Source organism: Hoplias malabaricus, chromosome Y (assembly GCF_029633855.1).
Source record: "Hoplias malabaricus isolate fHopMal1 chromosome Y, fHopMal1.hap1, whole genome shotgun sequence".
In the NCBI taxonomy this organism is placed as follows: domain Eukaryota; kingdom Metazoa; phylum Chordata; class Actinopteri; order Characiformes; family Erythrinidae; genus Hoplias; species Hoplias malabaricus.
In genome coordinates, this window is record NC_089820.1 from 15,749,371 (window position 1) to 15,773,748 (window position 24,378).

A 24,378-nucleotide genomic window follows, 5' to 3' on the forward strand; every position below is an offset into this window, starting at 1 on the left:
GGTTTTATTATTATAATTTTTTTTTCAAAAGACCAGACAGTCGAGTGAGCTCGGCTCCTGCAGTATTTACAAGGGCGTATGTCTGACATACATTATTTATATATTATAATTTTTCTTCCCCTCCCTCTAATATTGAAGAAGAATATTACAGACGGTTTTGAACATGTCTTCTTAAATAGTGCTGACTCATGCTCTATCGGCGTCTTAGCCTTAAAAGGCAATGAGTCAAAGGCAGAGCCCCAGTGCACCCCCCACCCCACCCCACCCCCAAAACTACTGTGCTGAGTGATGCTGCTTTACCACCCTAGTGCTCCATATAGCCTCCCTCTCACTGCAGTGCTACGCCTGTGCACCTCACGAATCATGACAAAACTCACATAAACGCCCTGCTGGACGCCTAAAAAGCCTGCCGTCTGCCATTTCAGATAGAGACGTGACGGCACAAGCAGGTCGGAGGCTGAGTCTGCTTGTGTTTTTCTTTCTTTACCCCCCCCCCCCCCCACCCCACACACACACACACACACCACCCCTCCTGTCTGGCTGTTATCTGTCTGATGCCGTGTTGGCACATCTGATTGGGTATGCAGACTCTGTACTGAGCATGCCAGCCTGTGACAGGGACTGCATTGCAGCGTTGCTCTCTCCTGGCACACTCCATTTGTCTGCCCTTAATGTAAATAATCCTGCCTAGCATGGCAGAGAGAGAGAGAGAGAGAGAGAGAGAGAGAGAGAGAGAGAGAGAGAAAGGGAAAGAGAAGGAGGGAGAGAATGAGAAGAGGGGGGGAGAGAAAGTGAGCTCAAGAGAGTGAGAGCCCCTGATGGATTATGTGACTGCGCCTGTTTCGGTCTCGCCGAGGAGGTTGACATGAGGTGAATTCGCTCATTTCTCCCCCTCTTTCGTCCCACCCCCTACATCTTTCTCTTTCGTTGGATGCTCTAATAAAAGTGAGCCATTGCTGTGCCTCTGCCTGTCTTTTGTTTCTATCGCACATGCATGCGTTTAACTCTGCAGGGCAATTATCCGCATCAGCCTCTCTCTCTCTCTCTCTCTCTCTCTCTCTCTCTCTTTCTCTGCTCTCTCACACACGCACACACACAATGTTCTTTCTCTCTCTCTTTCTCTCTCTCTCTCTCTCTCTCTCTCTCTCTCTCTCTCTCACACACACACACACTCACTCTCCCCCTCGCTCTCCATGTGTCCTTAAATGACTTTCTCTCAGTCTCCCTCCCTCCCTTCACCCCCCTCTCCCCCGTCTCTGTGTCTGTGCCTATAGCCTCTCTCTCTCCCTCTCTGTGACATACAGTAGATGGTGCATCGATTGCACACAGACGCTCGCCTTCCCCTCTCCTCGCTAGGAAGTCCTGTGCAGGGGAGGAGAGTACGGATTGAGACACATCTCTCTCTCTCCCTCTCCCACACTCCCTCTCTCTCTCTTTCTCGCTCTCCTTCGTCCTGCCAAGCTAATGTGAGGAAGCTGTCTGCCTTCTCTCTCCCGTCTCGGAGGATTCTTCTGTAGAGGTCAGGTAGTGGGGTGGTGGGACAGAGGGGAGGGGAGGGCATGGTTGGTGGGTCAGTTTGCAGCTTCTCCTTCTTCTACTGCTGCTGCCAAGCTTAGCAAGTCAGAGTTACCAAACATGTAGACTGTGCTAATGCTAGAGGGGGTGGAGAGGGAGGCATGTGGTAGGGGAGCTACTGCTATTCAGCATTTCTTCTGAAGGTTTCTGCCTTGCTTTCCTTTTTCCTTGTATGATTCCAAGAGCAAGTTCTCGGTCTTAGGAGATGGGGGTCAATCCCTGTCTTTCTCCTTCTGGGATCTCTAACTTTCTCTCCTTGCTCTTTGCATGCTTGCATTTATGCTCTCTCTCTGTGGACTCCCCTCTTGCAGATGCCCACTGGGAAAGTCCTCTCTCTACATCCCGTGGAGATCTGAAGCCGACGTGATGTCTCAGCTCCTGCACATGGAGATCCCCAACTTTGGCAGTGCAGTGCTGGACAGCCTGAATGAGCAGCGGCTGCTGGGCCAGCACTGCGATGTGGCCATCATGGTCAACGGTCAGGCCTTCAAGGCCCACCGGGCTGTGCTGGCTGCTAGCAGTCTCTACTTCCGTGATCTCTTCAGCGACAGCAGCCAGGCCCTGTTTGAGCTGCCCTCATCCGTGGCACCGTCCTGCTTCCAGCAGATCCTGTCCTTCTGCTACACAGGCAGGATGACAGTTACAGCCAGCGACCAGCTGATGGTCATGTACACGGCAGGCTACCTGCAGATCCAGAACATCGTGGAACGCGGCATGGACTTGATGTTCAAGGCCAATGCCCCATTCTGCGACTCACAGACATCTGCGGCGGACGATCCCCCCAGCCCCAACAACAACAACGCCGCTCTGTTGCTAGGCGACCAGCCCACGGCCGTCTGCAAAATCAAGGAGGAGAAGCTGGAGACCCCGGTGTGTGCTCAGAGCGGGGAGCTCAAACAAGCTGATGATGATGCAAAGGGACTTAGGAGCAGGTCTTCCAGGGGCAGTGCGCTTTTCTACACCAGCGGGGTGGGGAATGGGACCCTGAGCATTGTCCACCCATATGAGCACTCATCCAGAGACCACTCCAGCCCTGGGGCATCCAGCTTGCCCACCACTGATAGCCCAACGTCCCATCAGAATGAGGAGGAGGACTTTGAAGATGACTCATATGACAATCTCACCAGCGGGAAGATCTATGGTGTCTCGCCCAGTCTTTACGGCAGTAAATATCTTGCAGGGTCAAGTTCTAAAAATTGATTTTTGAGTTTCAGCATTTGGGATTAAACATGCCCCTGACTTCTGTGTGTGTGTGTGTGTGTATTTGCCTGTCTTCTCCTAGTGCATGAGAAGATGGAGGTGTCCTCCCTGCCTCCATCCCTGGAGAGCCGTTTCTGCGTGCTGCTTGGAGGGGACAGAGAAGCTTTGCCTGCCGGACTTATCAGTCAGATTGGCTACCGCTGCCACCCAGCACTCTACACAGAGGGGGATCCAGGAGAGAGATTGGAGCTGATTGCAGGTAAGGCCTTTTTTTCCCATTGTGTAAAAAAGAGCAAAACAAGTGACTGAGTAGGCTAGCATACCTATGATGACATGTTTGGAAAGCTGGAGCCTTATTGTTTCTCTGTTGGTGCTGTTGAAAGGATCTGGTGTGTTTATGACACGTGGGCAGCTGATGAATTGCCACTTGTGCGCCGGGGTCAAGCACAAAGTCCTGCTCCGGCGCCTGCTTGCTGCATTTTTTGACAGGTTTGTAGAACAGCAGTCCTCATGTGTAAACAACGTAGACCTCCGGGCCTGTGATTTGGTTAGATTAAAAAAAAATCTCTGAAAACACTTTGTGTCAGTCGTTTTAGAATGTGGACCAAGTATCTGCAAATTTTGACTTTCAAAGAAACAGTGTGGTGTACGGGATGAATGCTGCTGTTGTGGAAATGTTTAGTGCTTGTGCCCCCCCGTGGCTGACTGTGGTATCACGACTGCAGGAACACTCTGGCAGACAGCTGTGGGACAGGCATTCGCTCCTCAAACTGTGATCCGAATCGTAAACCACTTGACAGCCGCATACTCAACACAGTCAAACGTGAGTCAGCATCTGTTAAAGTAGACACTATGCCTTTGAAACTGTGGAGCGCATAAATGTACCAGGCACCAGCCCTTAGATTTTCATTAACAGGAACTACATTGTTATGTTAATTTATGTCGATGAACAGTAGTCAAAACGTGAGATACTGTTAAATGTACTGTGGTAGCTTACCTTGGCTGCTTTTCACGTTCCCCACTTTGTGTCATGTTGCATACTTGTACAACTCTATAAATGTACATAGTACAACTTGTATCACTGTGCAACTGTAAAACACTGTCCACAATTCATTCCCATAATGCATCTCACTCAGTTTATTTTGTAATATGCTATTGATTTTAAGCCTCCTTAGATGCTTTATATATTCGCAGTTTACCCTCTGTTGGCTCTTTCACACTGGATTGCTCATATCTCCTCTTCTCATTTATTACATTCCATTTATTACAGTCTCCAGTTTTTTCATTTAATGTTCCTCTGAGTATATCTTAATTTTGACCTTCAATGCTGTAAATTGTTGGTATTTGTCTGGTCTGAATTGTAAGCTACATTTTATAAAACACGAGAACATTTTCCAGGAATGTTTTTTTATTATTATTTCAACCGTATACTAACAGTGTGTACATACCCTCAAAATACACATCAATTATCTTATGGCTCAGTGCAACTTAAAAACCTGAACTGCAGTGGAACATGGTACAGTGTGTTCCATAATTAAAGGTATCCTCAGAGTCCACTTCAGCAATGTGAGGGGTACCACCATAGTGACAGTATTGTTTTTTTTTTTTTGAGAATCTACATCTGCATTCACCAGGACAAATTCGTGATATATTAAAAATACTTGTCATATGTTACAATAATTTACAAAATAAGTTTTTCTGATTGATTCCAGTGTCAGTAGGCTTATTCCTTTCTTTTCTTTTTCCCTCCACATCTCAAGTCTACTGTCAGAACTTTGCCCCCAACTTCAAGGAGAGTGAGATGAACGTAATTGCCGCAGATATGTGCACCAACGCCCGCAGGGTCCGTAAGCGCTGGCTGCCCAAGATTAAGTCTATGCTTCCTGAGGCTATTGAGGCCTACCGGGGCTCTGTAGTGCTGGGCCAGGTGGAAGGAGTGACCCAGGCAAGCCCTTCCTTCCCCTTCGAGTCTGATTTCAAACACCTGGCCCAGTCCAACCTCACTCTGGAGCAGCACCTCTATGGAGACTGCAGAGAGACGCTAAGAAACGGTCACTTCCCCAGTGCCACCATAGAGGAAAGAGCCAGCGGTGAGACGACCAAAGCTGACCCTCTCAGAGCACGACCTGGGGACAACCCGGAGGATGTGGCAGCAAGGCATCTGGATGGTTCTGAGAGAGCAGGAACTGTCCTCACCATTAACCCAGCCAGTAAGATAGTGGAGGGGGACGCAGTGGTCAGCAGCCCCAAAAGCCAGCCCGAGGAACACAACAGTGAGAGACCCTTGGTAGAAGAGCACTGAGTCAAGCCCTTCTAATCTAGTCTTCTGTTCGACTAAACAGGACCACTACCACTAATTACATGGATTTATGCCACTTAAATGCCAATACCATGTCAAGCGCTGCACGATGAGGGGAAAATGGACATAGTTTTCCAGGATATATCAAAAGACCTTCAAAGCCAAATAAACCAATCAGCATACAGCTGTAAGTGATAAAATGGCCATTTATCATAAGTAATACTCTCTTTCTCTTACACACAGATACAAACACACACACATATAATACACACATACTAACATCCTACAGGCTGGGTTGTTAAGGATGTGATGCTCAGCATTTTACTGACTAATCTTCCACAGAGTTAAACAGACAATACAATTGGTTCATGGACCATTGCATGGAAAGGAAACAAAAAAACAAAAGAAAATTAAAGGACAATGCACCTGTTCATTAAAAACATACATGCTTCAGATATCAAAGCTTTAACTCCTGGGTTTGGACTATAACAGGAGGAGAGCGGAGAGCTGCTTTAGTGAAAAAGAGCTGACTATGGGACTGCTGACGTGAACACAGAGTAGGAAGCAGAACAGAGAACAACAGTCCTCTGGAGAGAGAAATGCTGGACTCTCACTTTCTCCTCCCATACTCTTTTTTCCCCCTCTTTCTTCTCTATTTGCTCGGGCTCAAGCTGCTGTATAGTACATGCTTGCCTGATTTTTGCATATCAGCTGGTCTGGAAAATTGAAATACTGATGGTTTTAGAAGTGAAATAAAGGAAAGTATTATTTTGAGGGACATGTTTGTCTTGCTCTTTATATGTTTGAATCTTGATCTTTAAAAATAAAATATGACAATCCAGCATGATCAAAATGTATTCATTGATGGCAATAGATAACACTGACTTTTAGTTAGGTCTTCAATTTGGACCATAAATAAGAAAACTCAAATTGTAGGGACAAAACACCTCTACTAAATGGCCAATTTCACCTGGCACCCCTGTTGCTAACAGCAATTTATGTGAACATATTTTGGCTGGTCTTGAAGCTTGTATCATATGCTGTAAGGCTTGGAACTACTATAGTTTACTCCTGAATGTAGCCGATTTTTTTGTGTCTCTTTCAGGAAAAGTGCCCCGTTAGAGAGGATTTGTCACTTTTATCCAATTATAACACTTGTCTGAAGCTGTATATTAGGTTTCCTTCTAGCTCCTTTAGATTGAGACTGCATGTTTCCTGCTGCTACTTGGGCAATTTTTTTATTGTGCAAAGCTTAAAAATGACACACATCTAGTAGTTTAATACTTAAAGTTTTTAAATATAGCACCCATGATTATTTAAGAAAGAAAAAACCTTAGACATGTATTTTTTTACAGAAATAATTAGGCATTCTCTGAATGCTGACAAAGGGCGGAACGGTGGTGCAACAGGTAGTGTCGCAGTCACACAGCTCCAGGGACAAGGGGGTTGTGGTTTCAAGCCCCCAGTCCAAAAACACATGTGGATGGTAGGTGGATTGGTGACTCAAAAGTGGCCATAGGTGTGAGTGAGTGTGTGTTGCCCTGTGAAGGACTGGTGCCCCCTCCAAGGTGTGTTCCTGCCTTGTGCCCAATGATTCCAGGAAGCTCCGGACCCACTGCGACCCTGAACTCGATAAGCGGTTACAGACAATGAGTGAATGAATGCTGACAATGTCTGAGGGTTCCCCACTGAATGTTGGAAGGGTAAACTCTCATTAATGTCTCTCTTAGGTATTGTTAGGTACCATAGGAAAGTTTATTTATATTTATATGCATGCACAGCTTTTTCATCTTTATGGACACTCTTCTTGCTCTGGGTTCTCTGTGGGTAAGTATGTCTCTTCAGCTCTTGATCTACAAAAAGGAGAAATATCTAGTTATCACATATATTCCAGCACATTACCAAAAATCCGTCATGGAATTTGTTAAACCGAAATGTGTAGATCACCTTAAATATCTGAATGGTAAACAAGTTGGCTTGTGGAGTGAAGCACTGGTATTGTGTTTACTGTTATCAAGCTCATCTTGGTCCAGCCGTTTGTTCTGAAAGATCTGCTTTGGCAGGTTTGCTGGAGCTAGAGGGAAGTCAAAATCACGAACAGCTCTGCACTGCTCACAATTTTTCAGGTGCTCATTCTCCAACCGAAATAGATTCCACATAGATCGCCTGCTGAAAGAACAAAGACTGAAATAAACTGATCCTACTCTTTAAATGTAATTAAAATAAACCTCAGGACATGCGTTAAATGGAAACCAAGAGAAAAATAAAGGAAACAGAAATCTTCCACTTTCAAAAATGGCATATTTGCTCTGAGCATCTTTATTAAGATCCAACTTAGACTTATAATGTATTGGCAGGTTTTGTTTTACTTCAGAAAGCATATCTAACCTGAGGACCTCCAGTGGTGCCAGTATAGCACTAGCAGTAGCAGCAGCAGCTGAATCCTTCATCTGAGCCAGGAGGATATTTATAGCCCAGGAGATCCGCAGTAGCACATCTGCTAACATGGCTGTATAGTAGTACACCTGAAAGAGAACTCAATGTTAAAGTTAAAAATAACCGATAAAGGAAAATAAAAATGAAGTATAAAACACACAGAGGAATAAGTGAAACTGGGGAGAAGTGGAGAACTATACAAATATTCTGATGGATTTTGTATTTAATTTATATTTTAGTATGATTATTATATACATACTCATACTGTACTGTGCAAAATTCAGAGACCAGTTCATTTATTTATTTTGAAACCAAACATTAATTAGGACCTTTAGGCAAAAAGCAGACAGTAAACAGAAATTATCAAGTCTAATTAGTTTAATAATTTGTGAATTATTACCACTCTTCCATTCTTCCCATCATAAGAATTAGTATAAAAGTAAAAGCTGCTCCCAAAGATGACACTGATGTTATGTTCCCTTAAAGAGGCAGCAGAATTTACACATGCAACTATATACAACATATCTGCAGCCTTAAATCTCTGTCTAAAATGCCTCTACATCTGACCCCTTAGATACCGCTCGTTTGGGCAGTAAATCATACATGGTGCCCTCCCCCCACCCACCCACCCACACTCACACCCACCCACCCACCCACCCACACTCACACCCACCCACCCACACTCACACCCACCTACCCACACTCACACCCACCTACACTCACACCACATTTAGCTAAAAAATCTGCCTGGATTTTGAAAGAAATTCAACATAAGAAAAATCCACATATAGCCAGTGTCCAGTGAAAAACATGTATCTCCAAAAATATTAAGTTAACCTTTTTATCTTTCAGCGCAACAGGTAGTGTCACTGTCACACAACTCCAGGGTCCTGGGGTTGTGGGTTCGTGCCCCGCTCCAGGTGACTGTCTGTGAGGAGTTTTGGTGCGCTCTCTTCGTGTCTGTGTGGTTTTCTCCGGGTGCTCCGGTTTCCCCCATGGTCCAAAAACACATGGTGGTAGGTGGATTGGTGACTCAAAAGTGTCCATAGGTGTGAGTGTGTGAGTGAATGAATGAGTGAGTGTGTATCGCCCTGTGAAGAACTGGCGCCCCCTCCAGGGTGTGTTCCCACCTCACAACCAGTGATTCTGGGTAGGCTCTGGACCCCCTGCGACCCTGAACTGGATAAGCGGTTTCAGTCCATGAATCAATGAACTTTCAGTGGAAGTCAATGTAAAAAGATTTTATTCCAAGTAATCTGCATTGGTCCATTCATTGTGATTTGTTTCACACAATGTGAAGGACAGCTGCAGTGATCAACTGATGTAGTAAAGTAAAAATGAACAAACACGGATATACATGTTTCTCATTGGACAACGATGATATGTTTCTGAAGCTGGAAAATCAACAAACTGTAATAAAGGAAAAAACTAAACACACTAAATTCTGAAAAGCATGTTTAGTATTTGAGATGTAATTTTCTTTTAAATATGTGCTTTGCTTTGTAGAAATACAGATAAGTCTGATTATGTTTTACCTCTCTGGTGTATACAAGTTCCTCCCTTAGGAGTCCATTTCCTTGTAGCATTCCCCAGTCCATCCTTAGATCCCAGCCAACAGTCACTAACACACTCATACAGGTTGCCACAGCCCAGAGATACAGATACACACCCACCTCCACAGCTAATGCAGCCCTTTCTAAATACACACAGATCACACTCATCAATTGGCACAGATCAGCTTCACTGTATTTCAAAGAGTTTATAAAATCAATTTTGATGAAACATAAATATATTTAATGTATTTTTACCCTGCTACATCTAATTCAAAAGTGTGCCTATTTTTAGTGCATTTTGATGAACATATTTTCTGAAATAATAAAATACATGTCATTTAATATAAACTAAATGGCCAAATGTGTGCGGAAATCTGCCCTTTCTACATTTTTGTTCTGAAATTAACTCATGGTTTGAAGCCTTTTACTGCAGCAACAGCCACTACCCTTCTAGTATGGCTTTATAATAACTGTTGAAATATTGCAATAAGGGCAACGTATTCAGGTAGGAATACATTAGCGAAATCAATTACTACTATTCAATGACTAGTTCTAAACAGCAAAAACCACTCTAGCCCATTGCTGGTTGTCATTATATGATTACATGGGATCATAGGCTCATGTATCACTGCTCATTTTTATTTCAGCTGTCAGATTAGGAAGCACTGGACTTCTGTAGTAGTGCAAGTTGACAAGTGGTACACACTGTGACACATGCCTCTCTAGGAAGGTTGTGAAGCTGTGTTTACACAACTAAATATCTATGTCCACAACAGTATGGAGATGAATTAGTGCCAAATTGAAAAGCAGTCACTGCAGTAGGACAATGTGAAATGCAATCCATACACGTCATTGCTTTTCCAAACTAACATGAATACATGTCAAAACTAAAAGCGATATTACATTTTCAAGTTGCTTGACACGAGGATTGGCATTTTAAAAATGACATGCTGAATTAGTGTCAGAATTTAATACAGTCACCTCAAAATTTAGGTTGGTGTGTTCCTGCCTTGCGCCCAGTGATTATGGGTAGGCTCCGGACCCACCGCGACCCTGAATTGGATAAGCGGTTACATTCAATGAATGAATGATTGCATTTTTAGGTGGGTTGTGTTCAATTCTGACAGGAATTCAGAGTTTTATTCTATAAATGGAAATCAACATGTAATGATTTTTCTGGTAAGAGACAGCGCGACATTAAATAAATGTAATGAATATTTGTTTTTCATTAAGACACGTTTTCTGCATGCAATGCAATGAGTGGTTTATTTTTAAAGTGTCAATACTATTGTGAACATATTACATTTTGAGGTGACTATTCAATTGTGGCACTAATTCAGCATGTAATTTTTAAAACGCAAATCGTCGTGTATTGTTTGTGAGTAAAGAGGTCAAGCAACGTGAAAATGAAATAGCGGTTTTGCTTTAAATTTTGGCACGTATTCATGTTCGTTTGGAAAAATAAGGACATGTATGGGTTGCATTTCACATTGTCCTACTGCAGTGACTTCTTTTGATTGATTTGGCACTAATTCCTCTCCATACAATAGAAGCATCCGAAAGTAGTTGAATTCACTAATTATAAGGGGTGTGTACAAACATTTGGACAAAAAGTACACATGCCACATGTCTACAAGATAAATCCTTCCTTAGTTATGGAAGCAAACCACATACAGTGGCTGTTAAATTAGTATTAATTCAATATAACATTATAGTTAACAAACACAGTACCTCTTGCCAGGTTGTAGAGGCCTGCAAAGGTGACCATGAGGAAAACAGTGGAGTATTTCCCAGCATTGAGAAGGTGTATTGTGTGCCCACTGTCCCAGAAGCATCTCAGACATTGAGTAAATCTCAACCATGGAGGAAAACACTGAATCAGACAAGTGACTACATTGCTCTGCCTCTCCCAGTTCGGGGTTTCTGTGAGCACACACACACACACACACACAGATTTCAGTATTAGATCTAGAACCTCAATAAGCAGTTACTGAAACTGAAATTGAATGTACATACACACAGACACACACACATATTTTATGAAATTCCATTGGTAATCTTGTTTGTCATCATTCACATTTTGATTAAACATTTCTAAGGATGTTATTTTACCCCCTGAAGTTCACTTACAATCCACTTACTTTGTGTGGGTTTTATTTGCCATCAATTTATTTTTAAATGAGCATTTTCTAACTAACTCTTGGTAACAGAGCATCAGTCTCTGCCTTTAAAACTGATTCATGTTGATCCCTGTTCTGATTGGATACACTACTTTCGGCTTCATTTAAAATCCAGTGTAAAAAAACTGTTAAAGTAGACTAAAACCATCTTCAGCCACTCATTAAAATCCTTTAGAAGATGGCAGTGATAAATTAGTTTTCAAATAGCCAGGAACAGCATAACATTTCATAAATTTCCTCATATCTTCTGCTGCCGAACTAAAATGTTAGCCTGGATGGACAATCATATGTAAATTTATTCATAGTCACAAACACGATTCCTTCACAAATGGCCATTTGGTGGCACGTTGGCTTAGTGGTTAGCACGTTCGCCTCCCAGCGCTGGGATCTTGGGTTCAAGTCCCATCTGGGTGGAGTTTCCATGTTCTCCCCCTGTCTGCGTGGGTTTCCTCCGGGGGCTCCGGTTTCCTCCCACAGTCCAAAAACATGGAGGGTAGGGGAATTGGCTTCTGTCTAATAACTGTCCTGGTGTGTGAGTGAATGGGTGTGTATGTGAATGAATGTCTGTATGTGCGTGTGCCCAGATATGGATTGGCGCTCTGTCCTGGGTGAAACCCTAGTGCCCGATGCAGTCCTCCAGGTGGACGGTCGTTCCTGGTCGAGAGTACGCTGTGCGTGTTTGGCTGCCTTCTCACCAGTGTGTGTTTGTGTGTGGATTGAGTGTTCTGAGCATTCTGAGCAGTGTGGATTGTAAAGCATCCTTGGGTGTCTAGAAAGGCGCTATATAAGTGTAAAGATACATACATATGGTTTCATACAGTAGTATGAAAAAGTTTGGGCACCCCTGATAATTATCGTGATTTTCATTTATAAATCATTTGTTGTTCGGATCAGCAATTTCAGTTAAATACATCATATAGTAGATGAACACTTCTTATTGATTTTAATAACTTTAACACTAATTATTGGAACACAAATTTTGTTTTGTAAGTTCATTGACCCTTGACCTACATACACAGGTGAATCCAATTATGAGAAAGGATTAAGGTGGCCAAATGCAAGTTTTTCTCCTCTTTGCATCTTCTCTGAATATTGGCAACTTGGGAGCCTCAAAACCACCCTCAAATGATCTGAAAACAAAGATTGTTCAACATCATGGTTTTGGAGAAGGATACAAAAAGCTATCTCAGAGATTTCAGCTGTCAGTTTCCACTGTGAGGAACATAGTAAGGCAATGGAAGACCACAGGCACAGTTCTAGTTAAGGCCCGAAGTGGCAGGCCAAGAAAAATCTCAGATAAGCAGAGGCGAAGGATAGTGAGAACAGTCATAGTCAACCCACAGACCAGCGCCAAAGACCTACAACATCATCTTGCTGCAGATGGTGTCACTGTGCATCGTTCAACTATTCAGCGCACTTTGCACAAGGAGAGGCTGTATGGGAGAGTAATGCAGAAGAAACCTTTTCTGCACACACGCCACAAACAGAGTCACTTAAGGCATGCTAAAGCACATTTGGACAAGCCAGCTTCATTTTGGAATAAGGTGCTGTGGACTGATGAAACTAAAATTGAGTTATAACAATCGGAGGTATGCATGGCGGAGAAAGAACACAGCATTCCAAGACAAACACTGTGTTCGAACACAAATATCACTGTGTTCATCTGCTATATGATATATTTAACTGAAATTGCTGATCCAAACATCCAATGATTTATAAAGGAAAGTCCTGAAAATGATCAGGGGTGCCCTAACGTTTTCATGCCACTGTATATGTACGACATGGAGGGGTGAGTATATTTTGTAATCCAGCACATCGAACTGTTTCATTAAAAAAAACAGATGGAAATTATTTTATCTTAATGATAAATTTGGAAATTTTCATTATTTAGAGATTTGAGAGAGTATACAGGCAGTTGGGGTGTTTTTTCCACACACCTTTATGCAGAAAGCTGGGAGCCTCTAGATCTTTCAAGCTTATCAGGGTGGTGTAGAAGCACACTGTGTCCCACAGGCTCAAGATAAAGGGGCTCAGGCTGTTGAGCTGGTCAGCTAACCAGCACTCTGCAAAGCTTACAGGCTGGAAAGGTGCTGTCAGGACTTTCCACTGTGGATACACAATAGAAGTAGTGATGTTATAGGAAGATGCTGTTTATATAAAACCTTTAAAAGCTGTTTTTTCCATCTAAGGTTAATGACTGAAATGAAAGAAATCCAAAGATTTGTCAGATAATGTATAAGTTCAAACAGTTTTAGAAATTGCTTACATTAAAATGTACATGCACAAGCTCCATAAACAACATAAAACAAAATGGGAATGGGATACTCTGAAGTTGCTCTTCATAAGCCTAATTTACCCAGTGCCAATCATGGCAACAGAGGTAGAAAGTCTTCCAGAACTGGGCTGTGAAGCAGTGGAAAGATACACTGGATACTGAATAAAGGAGAAATAACTGTGACAACCAAACCCATTCTCTCCCATTCTATGTAATGCTTAAATGCAGAACGTGCAATTAGTAAAAACAGTTGCTTTCTATTAACAGCAAATTTTTGTGGCACTTTTTATTTGTTTGTTTTTTTATATATAATCTCAAAGCCCCAAGGTGAGGTGTCAATGTGAGATGTCATATTTCACCATTAGTGTCAGGATCCAATGACGAGAGCGAGCATGACAGGTGGAGGTGGGATTAAGCAGCAGAACCAGCAGAAGACCATGGAAGAAAAGAGGGTGGAGCTGCTGTGGGACTGGCAGGAGAGTGGGATATAGACATGCCAGAACACTAGCACACCAACACACTGCCAAAAATCCAGCCACCTACAGTGAACATACAGAGAATAAAAGATATAAACATTAGCATTAAGCCTGTGGTTATGACAAAATTTAAACTGACAATTTTCTGTCATACAAATATTTATCATTAATTGCTTAACAAGCCTAAAGTGGCCTAATTAGTTGCCTGGTTAGCAGACATACTCGGGTCAAATCTCAATTCTGGCCATTACGGCTCATTTATTGCATTAAAAAGTTGTGTGTGTGTCGGAGGTGGAGCAAATATCATGAGCTGGGCTTGACTTGGATTACGGTACATTTGTATGTCAGACGTGGGCCAAATGTCAATCTGACACAGATTTGTTCCACAACACACCTGATATAAGGCCAAACTATAATTGTGGTTGATGGAACTGTGGCTGAGTTGAGGCAGACAGACTCTGGGTCAACACTGTCTTTCAAGTACAAATGTGGGCCATAGGAGAAATGCAGATGTGACACATTTGGACCAAACCCTTATTACTATTATCTGGGTGGTCATTACCTAGTTATTTCTACTCAAAAAATGCTTCCAAAGATGTTTTTTGCAACATTCTCAGTAACTCCAAATAATGTTCTGCTAATTTATAGTTAATTTATAATTAATAATTAGATGTTTTTTTTTTTGTTTGTTTTTTTTAATAAAGTATTACAACGGATACATGTTTATATATCCCCTGTGGGTAAATGTCTTCAAACATTAAAAGAAAAGCAAAACATTAATTGTTAACGATAAAAATGTTGTTAACAATTGCATGCTATCTCTTTTTTTCCCCTCAGAACAACATATTACAGTGAAACCTTGACTTACGAGTGAATCAGCTTACGAATTTTCCGAGATACGAGCCATCGCTCGGTCGAAATTTTGCTTTATGTTGCGAGCCGAGATCAGAGTCGCGAGCGAACTTACGTCAGCAAGCGTTCAGTTCACGTGGTTATCTTGAACCCGGAGGAAACCCACGCAGACACGGGGAGAACAGACCAAACTCCTCACAGACAGTCATAGGAGCTGGAGCTGTGTGACTGCGACACTACCTGCTGCACCACCATGCCGCCATAGCATTAAGTGTCTAGTAACTTAAGTTAGGCGAAAAACACTCCAACCTTTTGCGCCAAGCTCCTCCACCTCTGCCAGCGTCTTCGTCTGATCTTCAAGGTAAATACACTTAATAGAACCAGTTTATTTCTTTACATTCTCTTTTATCATGTATTATTTTATAAATTATTTGTCATTTATAAAGTATATTTTTCTTATTTAAAACACGTAACAAAGAAAATGGTGTGGTTTTTGGGGGGTTGGAATGGATTAATATTTCAGTTCATTTTAATGGGGCAATTTAATTTAATATACGAGCAAATTGAGTTACGAGCTCATCTCAGAACGAATTTAACTCGTAAGTCAAGGTATTATTGTACTTTAACATTGTGCTTGTTGCTGCATACAAGTCTAAAATATACTAATTATGTAAAATGATTGCAATCAGCTTTTAATTGTTAGAATCATCAAGAAAAGGTGTGATGATTTTAAATAGTTGCAGTTAGGGCAATTATTTTATACATGGGACATGCCTGAGATATGCCTGTTATTTTTATGCCATTGATGACAGTTGTAATGGGGAGTGATGGTGATAAATGGAAGGTGATGTTGGTAATGTGAGTAATTGGGAGCTCATCACCTCGAAAAGATGTTGATGTGATAAGTGATGTCTGGGATCCAACTCAAAGATGAGGATGTGATTGATTCCAGATCTCTTCCAGCAGCACATACTCAGTCCCAGGAGGACCAGGAACTCAATCAGCAGAAAGCTGCCTCTGTAGAGCTGGAGAAGGGACTTCACACGCTCTAGGTGAGATTCATCCCATACTTGTACACATGGATGAACATTAGCCAGTCATTGAAGGGTGGAAGTCATTGAGTGGTGGAAAGGAGATATAAGATCTTAAGGTGTGTTTTCAGTTCTGTATAGAAGCATGGGGTTATTATGGGTCAAAGTGGAATTATCAAAGTGCTACTAACCTTTAAAAGCAATTAAAGATAGCAGAGCTATCACAAGGCCACAGGTGACACCGATCCGAAAGGTTATCCACTGTCCGGCTGTCTTTGCACAAATAAAAGTACACACTCTCAGAGCCATTTCATCTGAAGGGCAGTTCCACCCATCTTTGCAAATTTCTCCATAATTCAGTGAATGAGGTGAAGAAGTTAAAATTAAAATGTAAAAATAAGAGTATTCTCAAGGATTTTGTTCCAGCTCCCTGGCTTCTCTATATATAGGAAACCAGCCTCTGAGGTTTCATGGCACTTAAAAATTTTAAGACAATTTTTAGTGTCTAGACCTGAATTCGACACCTCGGTTGAATTGTTAACAAAATCTTTCAGAGTGGTTTAATCTGAAATAATGTACTGTCAAGGATCTTGCTTCTTTACAATAGTGCTGATATGGTATGTGCCACATTAATGTTGTGTTTACTGAGTTGAGAACCCCAGGAATAATGAATTCATAACCTCAGATCAAAAGATATGTTGGTTCTTACCTGCTCCATTCTCCTCAGAGGCAATTCAAGTCTTCTCATAGCTTTCTGTTTATTTCCCCCCTCAAGCTGAAGCATGAAGGTCTATGAAGTTAATATGGGTGTAGACAATAGACAAATTTTAAATATATTTTTTTAATAAAGCATTAATTTGAGTAAGTATAAGTCAATAATATACTCACCTCCAATCTAAGCATCATTTGCTCACAGCTAGTCCTCTCTGTGTTTAGGAAAGATGTGTCTAGTCTTTCAGTCCTCCACTGTAGGCCATGTTCACATGCAAAATTTGCATCATACTTTTTGGTAATTTTATAGAAACCTTTGTAGTTCAGTTCCTGTAAAGATGAAGATGATATTGCTATTTAATGCAATAAAACATCTATAATTAAATTCTGACTTCAGTGAGATGTCAACCTGAAAGCTGTGGAGAAAGACCAGGCTTAGATAAAGTTCCCCTACAGCCATTTTGAGTTTATTCAGTTCAGTCTTTGTCCTGTGTGGAAATCTGTAGGACATTGAGTGGACAGTGATATTTCCATCTCCTCCCAACCCTTGTTCAGAACCATCCAGAGCAATGATCCCAAATGATGCCAGCCTTCTGTTTGCCTCTTTAAACTTTTCTGAGAAAAACAAATAAATGGCATTAGAGTTTATTAATATCATATTTCCCAACATCAAAAGGCCATTCTTAACCATTATATCTTTAGGAGCTGAGCAGCCAACCTGAATAGAACTGGTTCACTTTCATCAGCTCAGTATCACATCTCTTAAAGAACTCCTCTCGCAGTGTCCTCACTTGCTTTCGATGACTATGGTCTGCATGAAAATTAAGAGTGTTAATGTAAGATCATCATTTCAGAGTTGAAACAAGATATTACCATTGAATTTAATGCAATATCAGTAATAATTCTGTAAATAATTAGCAATAGCCACATCCTGCACCCATTCCATTGTTTTCATGAATAGGGATTACTTCTGTAAGATCATTAATCATTCTTTTGTCTCTTTAGTTTGGTGAGAATACCTCATGCAATGATAAGTACTGCAAGGTATTTTGTTACAATGAGAATAATTTATGAGGTTATTGCTTTGTCTTATTAAATAATCATAAAATGTGGTTTGACAGCTTTGTTAACCTAGGACCTAGTATAACCTTGAACTGAACGGACAATCCCATCCAAATAAAACTAACTAACTAAACTAACTAAATAGTGGTGATGTTTACAAAGTCATTTGTGTTGTTTTATGTCAAATGCTCCATTCATGGGAAAATGACAATTATTGTTTACAGTGAGACAGACTTTTAAAAAGTTAATGCTTCTGAAACTGTATTACCAAATTTAATTGCATCAAATTATTATCTGTGCACTGCATGAGACGTTGTTTTACAACAATTTTAAGCAAAGCTTTTGGACTAAAAAACTTCTTGGCAGAGAGATATACAGCGAGAATTCAAAACATAACATAGATTTTACATTCGTCACCACTTCAGTGTTATGAACTGGTCATTTTAAGTAGTTAAATACATTTTTGTAATAGTTTGGTAAGTCAGTAAATAGCTCTACAATGGCCACACGAAACCACTTTTATTTACTTTGTTTACTTCTCAGGAGTTAAATAATGCAGAACTTTTGAATAACCGATGTAATTCTACTTTGTCAGCAGTTTGCAATACAAATGATTACACTGCACATTATCATTTACAGATAAATGTTTCTTATGCGTTTCAGGCATTTGCTACACAGTGAGTGCATAATACATGCAGTGCAATAGTGAAATAAAGCATCTATTAATATCACTTACGATTGTATAAGCGGTCCTGTGTGTTTTCCCTAAGTATGGAGTTCAGGGCCTGAAAGAAATGGATTGTTTATCTTATTTTAGAAGATATTCATGATTAAATGAGCAAAAAAAGACAAAAGCCCATATTCAGATCTGCTTAAAATATATGCAACATCGCATACAATCTTACCTCATAGGAAATATATTTCTTCTTCCATTCTGGGATCATCTGTGCAGTCAGATGTTCTGAAAAGTGTAAATGAGCTACTGACATTGTAGGAACAGTCAATTTAGCAAAGTTAATTTGTTTCATAACAGCAGAGAATGAGCAGGAGAGAGAGAGAGAGAGAGAGAGAGAGAGAGAGAGAGAGAGAGAGAGAGAGAGAGAACAAAGTGAACACAAAAGCTGTTACAGTGCAAGAGCACAAAGAATTACTACTCTCATCCATAATTCAACTGGTCATCTCTGCGTTTAAACAAGTTGCACAACTAATTAGAGTATACTCAGTTAACACATTCCTATAAACATCGAGTGTCCTAAAACGTTCTTGGCTTGGGCTTTTCAAGGAGAATCCTTTAATGGAATAGAGTTCAGACTGTTTGTGAAAATAGTAATGTTTGTGAAAATAAAGTGTAAAGGCTTTATATGTAGGGTATGTTATTAAAAATAAGCAATTTACTTACTATTTATTACTATATTACTATTCAATTTGTTAATAAAACCTTCAAAATCCACAGACTTTATTAAGATAACTTTTCAGAGGCTGAATTAAATAACTTTACTGCCAATTTTTTGCTGCTTTATATATATATAAATCCTAGCATCAGTGTGAATAATATTTTTTATTATTATTAATTAATTTATTCAATTTTGATTACAAGCAGAACCTGCAAGAAAAAAGGAGAGGAGTAAATACCCTCTGCTTTTTAATGCCACAGATACTAATCTGATTAAAAAGAGAAAAAAATGGGGCAGCTGTGAGTATTTTGGAATCAGGTCACTCAGTCCCCATCATATCCTATGACCATCACCATTAGAGGATTCACATACAAACCACTCATCATCTTCAGTTAGCTTAAAAACTTTATATTTCAATGGTGTCAAAATTTAATAATACTTCCAAAGTTTTGGGTTTGTCCAGAATAAAGATGCCCAGTAGTGTTCTTTTTCATTATGTCATAGGAGAACTTTTGGATCCCTAAAGAACTTTCTAAAGCATTTTTCTTAAAAGCATATAATCTTAAATGTTGAAGAACCTCCACTCATAAATGGTCAATACTTACAATAAATTCCTCACAGTTTCCTAGAACAGTATGTCCAAATTAGACCATTAAAGATGTTTATTTTTCAAAATGAAGAATATCTGTTCAACTGTGCTGTAAAAGTTTAGTTAATATTTCTTATTTCTTGAACTGAATATGCATCAACTTATATTTTATATAAATATATTGATTGAAACCATATTTAGAAATGATACAAATACAGATTAGATTTTGAATAGTTTTATTCAATAAATAACTACATTTAAATATTATAAAACAGGCACCAAAAACAAACAAAACATAAAACAACATGACAAAATAATAAATGTTATTAGAAGACAAACAGTAATTACTGTTTATAGTAATTGTTTTTATTAATTTATTCCTTTCCATAACTGCTTTATATTCATCATGCTGTGGTGGTTTGAATCCTATCCAGAATCATTGGCTGCAGTCAGAAACACACACTAGACTTGGCAACAATTAGTAATATCTAATTTCTGATTAAAAATAATTTCACAGAATTATTATTATACCATTTTAATTATTATTAAGATATCATTGAGCGTTTCTGTCCATCATCTACAATGTAATGACAAAAAAAATGTTTGATTGCTGTAGATTATGGGTAACATACTACAGTAATTTTATACATTAATATATAAATATGGTGACTTCAAACAGACCGGAGAATAAAAACATGTCAATGTTAGTGTATTATATTGATTCAAATTTATAAACAGGGTAATGAACAAAGAAAAGAATTCTGGGTGAATTTTATGGAAAAATAAAACTCTTGGTTATTGGCAGCACACTACCATTTCACTCATTGCTTAGTACCTGAAATGTGTGTGTGTGTGTGTGTGTTCTTGCAAATCTGCAGTGATTCCAAAAATAATCTTCAGTAGAAACCTGAGCACATTTTGTGAGATGCTCACCAAAATAGACATACTACAAATCACCACACACATATAAATAAAATAAAAAAACAGCAGCTTTAAAAATGAGGCCAATCGTCACTAAAAAAACATTCCTATATTGTAACCCTACTGAGTAAAGTGAAAAAACATTTATAAAAAATATTACTCCTTCTATCCTCTGGTGTTCAGTGTCACATGCTAAGAACATCTCAGAAAAATTCTATCATTAAAAAGCTAAATATCAGCACATAATGAGGTATATCTAAGGCCACAATATTTGTTTTTGCTGCACATATTCTTTTCAGATAATCAACAGGAATATTGTTTAATGGCTAACCATTTACAGGTTAATCCAGATGTTTAAGGTTTAAATGCTTCTGTCAGACTTTATACCAGCTCAGTTAAACACTGTGACACTGAAAGGCTGTTCCAGAAAAGTATGTAAAACATAACCTTTGCACTTACAGTGTATTTTAAGGGCTTTGTTCAGGCCTAAATGACTGCTACCTAAAAAATTCAAGTCTCACATTCTTCTCTCTACAGTTTTCTTGGCTAGCTAGGTGAGTGCTTAGGTGGGATGACCACAATAGGCTCCCCTTTTCTAGGCCTCCAGATTAGCACCTGAGCATCATTGGCATTGGGTTTGACCAAGGCATTTTCTGGGATGGGTTCATTTTTGGAGAGGATTTCCGGCTGTTCCTGAGTAAGGGGCTCCAGGAGATGGGCTCTCTGACCAAGAGGCTTCTCTGGGTCCACTTTGATGGCAAGCCTCATCCTCCAGCGGAGAGTCCGGAGCAGCACCATCTCGGCTGTGGCCTCATTCATGGCCACCAGCCAAGTGGTGAAGCGCTGATCCCTCTGGATGGAGCTGAGCAATGGGGGGCTACTGGTTGTCCCTGTGGGGACACTCCAAGTCACACTGGGGCTGAAGTTGTCATTCATGCTGACTGTGAGGGTAGTGTTCTTCTTTGTAGGCCCCACAATGGTGTACATCTCAGTGGTGCAGCCATACCATGGGTAGTTCACACCATCTGAGTCACTGATGGCCTGGATGCGCCCATCTCTCAGCTCAGGAAGTTCCCAGCTCGATCTACAGAGACAAAGCAGTGACTCAGTGACTCAGGTCACTAAGTGGGCCCTCCAAAAAAAACCCTTGAGAACTACTGTTCTGACATTTTGATTTCTGCTTCCATTGCATTATGAAGTAGTTAATGTCTGTAATAACCACACTTCGTAAAAGCAATCAATTGAACGGCTTGTGTTTTTTTTTATGTACATATACTCTACAGAGAACATATAGATGACATTTTCCTGCATGCATTTTTGATTTATTTGTTTAGTTAAACATATAAGATAATGTAACATTTCATTTGACCAGGGATGGCTAAATATTTCTATAATCATAGATGATAACTGTAAACATATAATAAATGCTTACTCTTAAATCACAAACGCTCTTTGCATAAATGTAAGAGCTGGACTACTTGGACAAAGGTCATCTATTGTGAAAGCCAATCTGATAATCAAGGAAAAGATGAATGAGCATGTTTGGCTCCAACACAAACAGGGATATTTCCTTCAGCACCGATGCTAGCACTGATGTAGTTTTTTTTGTTCTACTTGGGGTGTGCTCAACTTCTGCGCCATTAAGGAAACAATCCAAGGAAATTGGAGCATAAACATCACTAACATCCTGAGGAGTCTTGTGAAAGTCCCTTGAAGCTATACACTGAATGAGATCCCACTAGAGAGCACTGTCAAAAAGAAAGACTTGCAGCATTTCATTAATTAACCAGCACATATGGAGAAAATGGAAAACTAACTACGCTTTTCACAATAGCCATTTTTGTGGATGATATATTGTCCCATAAATAATAAAAATATTATTGTCATTTAATGCCATGGCCATTTAATGCTGGTAAAATGATAGTATAATTATATAATTATGCAGTTACAGCCCTTTAAACAGCAATGACCATATATTGTACTATACATTTTCATGTAATTATTGTGACAGGCCTAAACCTAACATGCAACCCCTGCCCTGGAAGACCACCCAAAAAAGATGTGGGGGACAATTCCCTGCACATTTGTTCCAAAAATAAATAAATAAAGGATGGTCTCTGACTTTTGCCCAATGCTGCATATAAGGAATAAGTTATTTCATGATTCCAACATTGTACCGTCCAAAATAAATCTAGTTTGATCAGGGACATCTCATACTTACATTCCGTCCTCGCCATAGTAATTAAAGAAATCCATTTGGTTGCAAGCCTGGATCCAACCTATTGTCCAGATCTCTTTGCGGACCACTGGGGGAACCTGCACCTGAGCGGTGGCTCTGAAGTAGGGGGTGCGGTACCGCAGTACCACACTGGAGGACTCATCGATCACAGTGGGGTTAGAGTCTATTGAGGTGTTTAGTTCCAGAACTGTGAAATTTTCATAGAAGTTTGCTTTTGGTCGCACACTCTGTATGCAGCCCATGGTGGTGGTGATCAACACTATTAGCACCCATCAGTCTTCAAAATGAGGCAAGATTCATACCATAACAAATGATAGGTTTCAGAAACTGTGTGCCATATGAATGACTAAATGTGACAGGTGTATATACCAGGACCAAGAGAACTAATTTAGAGCAATATAGGTTTAAAGGTGTTTATGAGGTAGGCTACACTTCAGTGAGTACTGACTATGAAAGAAAGTCAACTGCAACTTTTCACACTTCAGTACTAACGTGTAGCAGTTTAATGAATTCTATCATTATTTATAATACATACTGGCAATAGTAAGCTTCTAGTAACTATTGAAATAAAGCAAAACTACAACACCAAATATGCATTTCTAATATAAATATATTGCCATGAATGTACATGCTTTACCAATAAGCTACCACAAGACAACTAAAGCAAAAAGGCAGTGTCAGCTCATATGTGCATGTTGTAAACAGTAAAAGTAATGCTTACAAATATCCAAATGGCACCTGTTGCACATGGTCCAGTGGTAAAACATAACGACCAATCACACAAATACCAGCAGCACAAAAATCAGACCCGCGAACGCACACAAGACACTGGGTTCCTGTTCTCCAAAAATAAATAAATAAATAAATAAACCCGCGAGGATAAAATCTCACATTCATTCACTTTACTCCAAGCTCCAAATCTCCGCGGTACCCTCTGAGACAAGAGAAGGGGACAGTTTCTGTCGTGAGGCTGACTGGAATTTCTCCTCCTCTCTCGACATGTCTGAGGGATTTTAGTCGCAGGTCGTGGTGCTTTGGCTCGCGCTGCTCCTATTAAAGGCGCGTAATGCAATACTTCAGCTGCTCGGTTTTATTTTTTCCTCTCCAAGCGGCTTAGAATTAGACTTCCCCTCCTGAGACACTGTTGCATCCTGGGATTGTAGTTCTGAGACGACGCGAGCTTCTGGATTTGCCCAACTGGCCACCAACGTCAACAGACGGGTGAGAATTACTTAATAAAGCGGGAGTACGATTTAATATGGCACCCACAGCATATTGATTCATTTCTAGTCTACTGTTCTGAAAACGTATTATTTCGATTCTACTAATTGGTTAGTTTTGGCAGCGTGTCACCGTTAGGGATCTGTACATCTCTATATATTTATATATATGATATTGTTTTTCAGAATGGGGATTCAGTTTACTTGTTGTTGATTCTTACTGGATTACAAAATATAGAGTGCTATTTTTAACAGTGCACAGTGATTATCAAAAATCTGATGCGAATCCATTTCAGCAAGTTTCAGAAGGGTAAAATAAAACGCTTTCACAAATTGGCTTATAAATTGAAACAAAGCAGAATGAG

The 24,378-nt window shown here is 40.1% G+C and overlaps 3 protein-coding genes across 4 annotated transcripts; 1 reads left to right on the forward strand and 2 right to left on the reverse strand.

The window, feature by feature from the left end:
• The first annotated feature begins 1,365 nt into the window (after positions 1-1,365).
• On the forward strand, positions 1,366-5,857 carry LOC136679149 (nucleus accumbens-associated protein 2-like). 2 transcript variants are annotated; one of them, XM_066657486.1, is made up of 6 exons: positions 1,366-1,519; positions 1,887-2,740; positions 2,858-3,034; positions 3,159-3,264; positions 3,501-3,598; positions 4,536-5,857. In XM_066657486.1, the coding sequence occupies exons 2-6, from the start codon at positions 1,942-1,944 to the stop codon at positions 5,075-5,077; spliced, it is 1,722 nt and encodes a 573-aa protein (XP_066513583.1). In that variant the 5' UTR covers positions 1,366-1,519; positions 1,887-1,941; the 3' UTR covers positions 5,078-5,857. The 2 variants fall into 2 exon arrangements, with proteins under 2 accessions (XP_066513583.1, XP_066513582.1); XM_066657485.1 differs by lacking the exon at positions 1,366-1,519 and having other exon boundaries at positions 1,700-2,740.
• Positions 5,858-6,593: 736 nt separating this feature from the next.
• On the reverse strand, positions 6,594-18,639 carry LOC136679648 (solute carrier family 53 member 1-like). Its single transcript, XM_066658292.1, has 15 exons — positions 18,556-18,639; positions 18,387-18,435; positions 17,307-17,399; positions 16,998-17,203; positions 16,766-16,918; positions 16,587-16,667; positions 16,069-16,150; positions 15,728-15,915; positions 13,878-14,057; positions 13,181-13,349; positions 10,795-10,986; positions 9,046-9,206; positions 7,463-7,599; positions 7,022-7,240; positions 6,594-6,927 (listed from the first exon to the last, which is right to left on the reverse strand). The coding sequence occupies exons 1-15, from the start codon at positions 18,637-18,639 to the stop codon at positions 6,867-6,869; spliced, it is 2,055 nt and encodes a 684-aa protein (XP_066514389.1). The 3' UTR covers positions 6,594-6,866.
• Positions 18,640-20,304: 1,665 nt separating this feature from the next.
• Positions 20,305-23,044, reverse strand: LOC136679562 (protein FAM78A-like). Its single transcript, XM_066658169.1, has 2 exons — positions 22,776-23,044; positions 20,305-21,638 (listed from the first exon to the last, which is right to left on the reverse strand). The coding sequence occupies exons 1-2, from the start codon at positions 23,033-23,035 to the stop codon at positions 21,101-21,103; spliced, it is 798 nt and encodes a 265-aa protein (XP_066514266.1). The 5' UTR covers positions 23,036-23,044; the 3' UTR covers positions 20,305-21,100.
• Between the last annotated feature and the right edge of the window lie 1,334 nt (positions 23,045-24,378).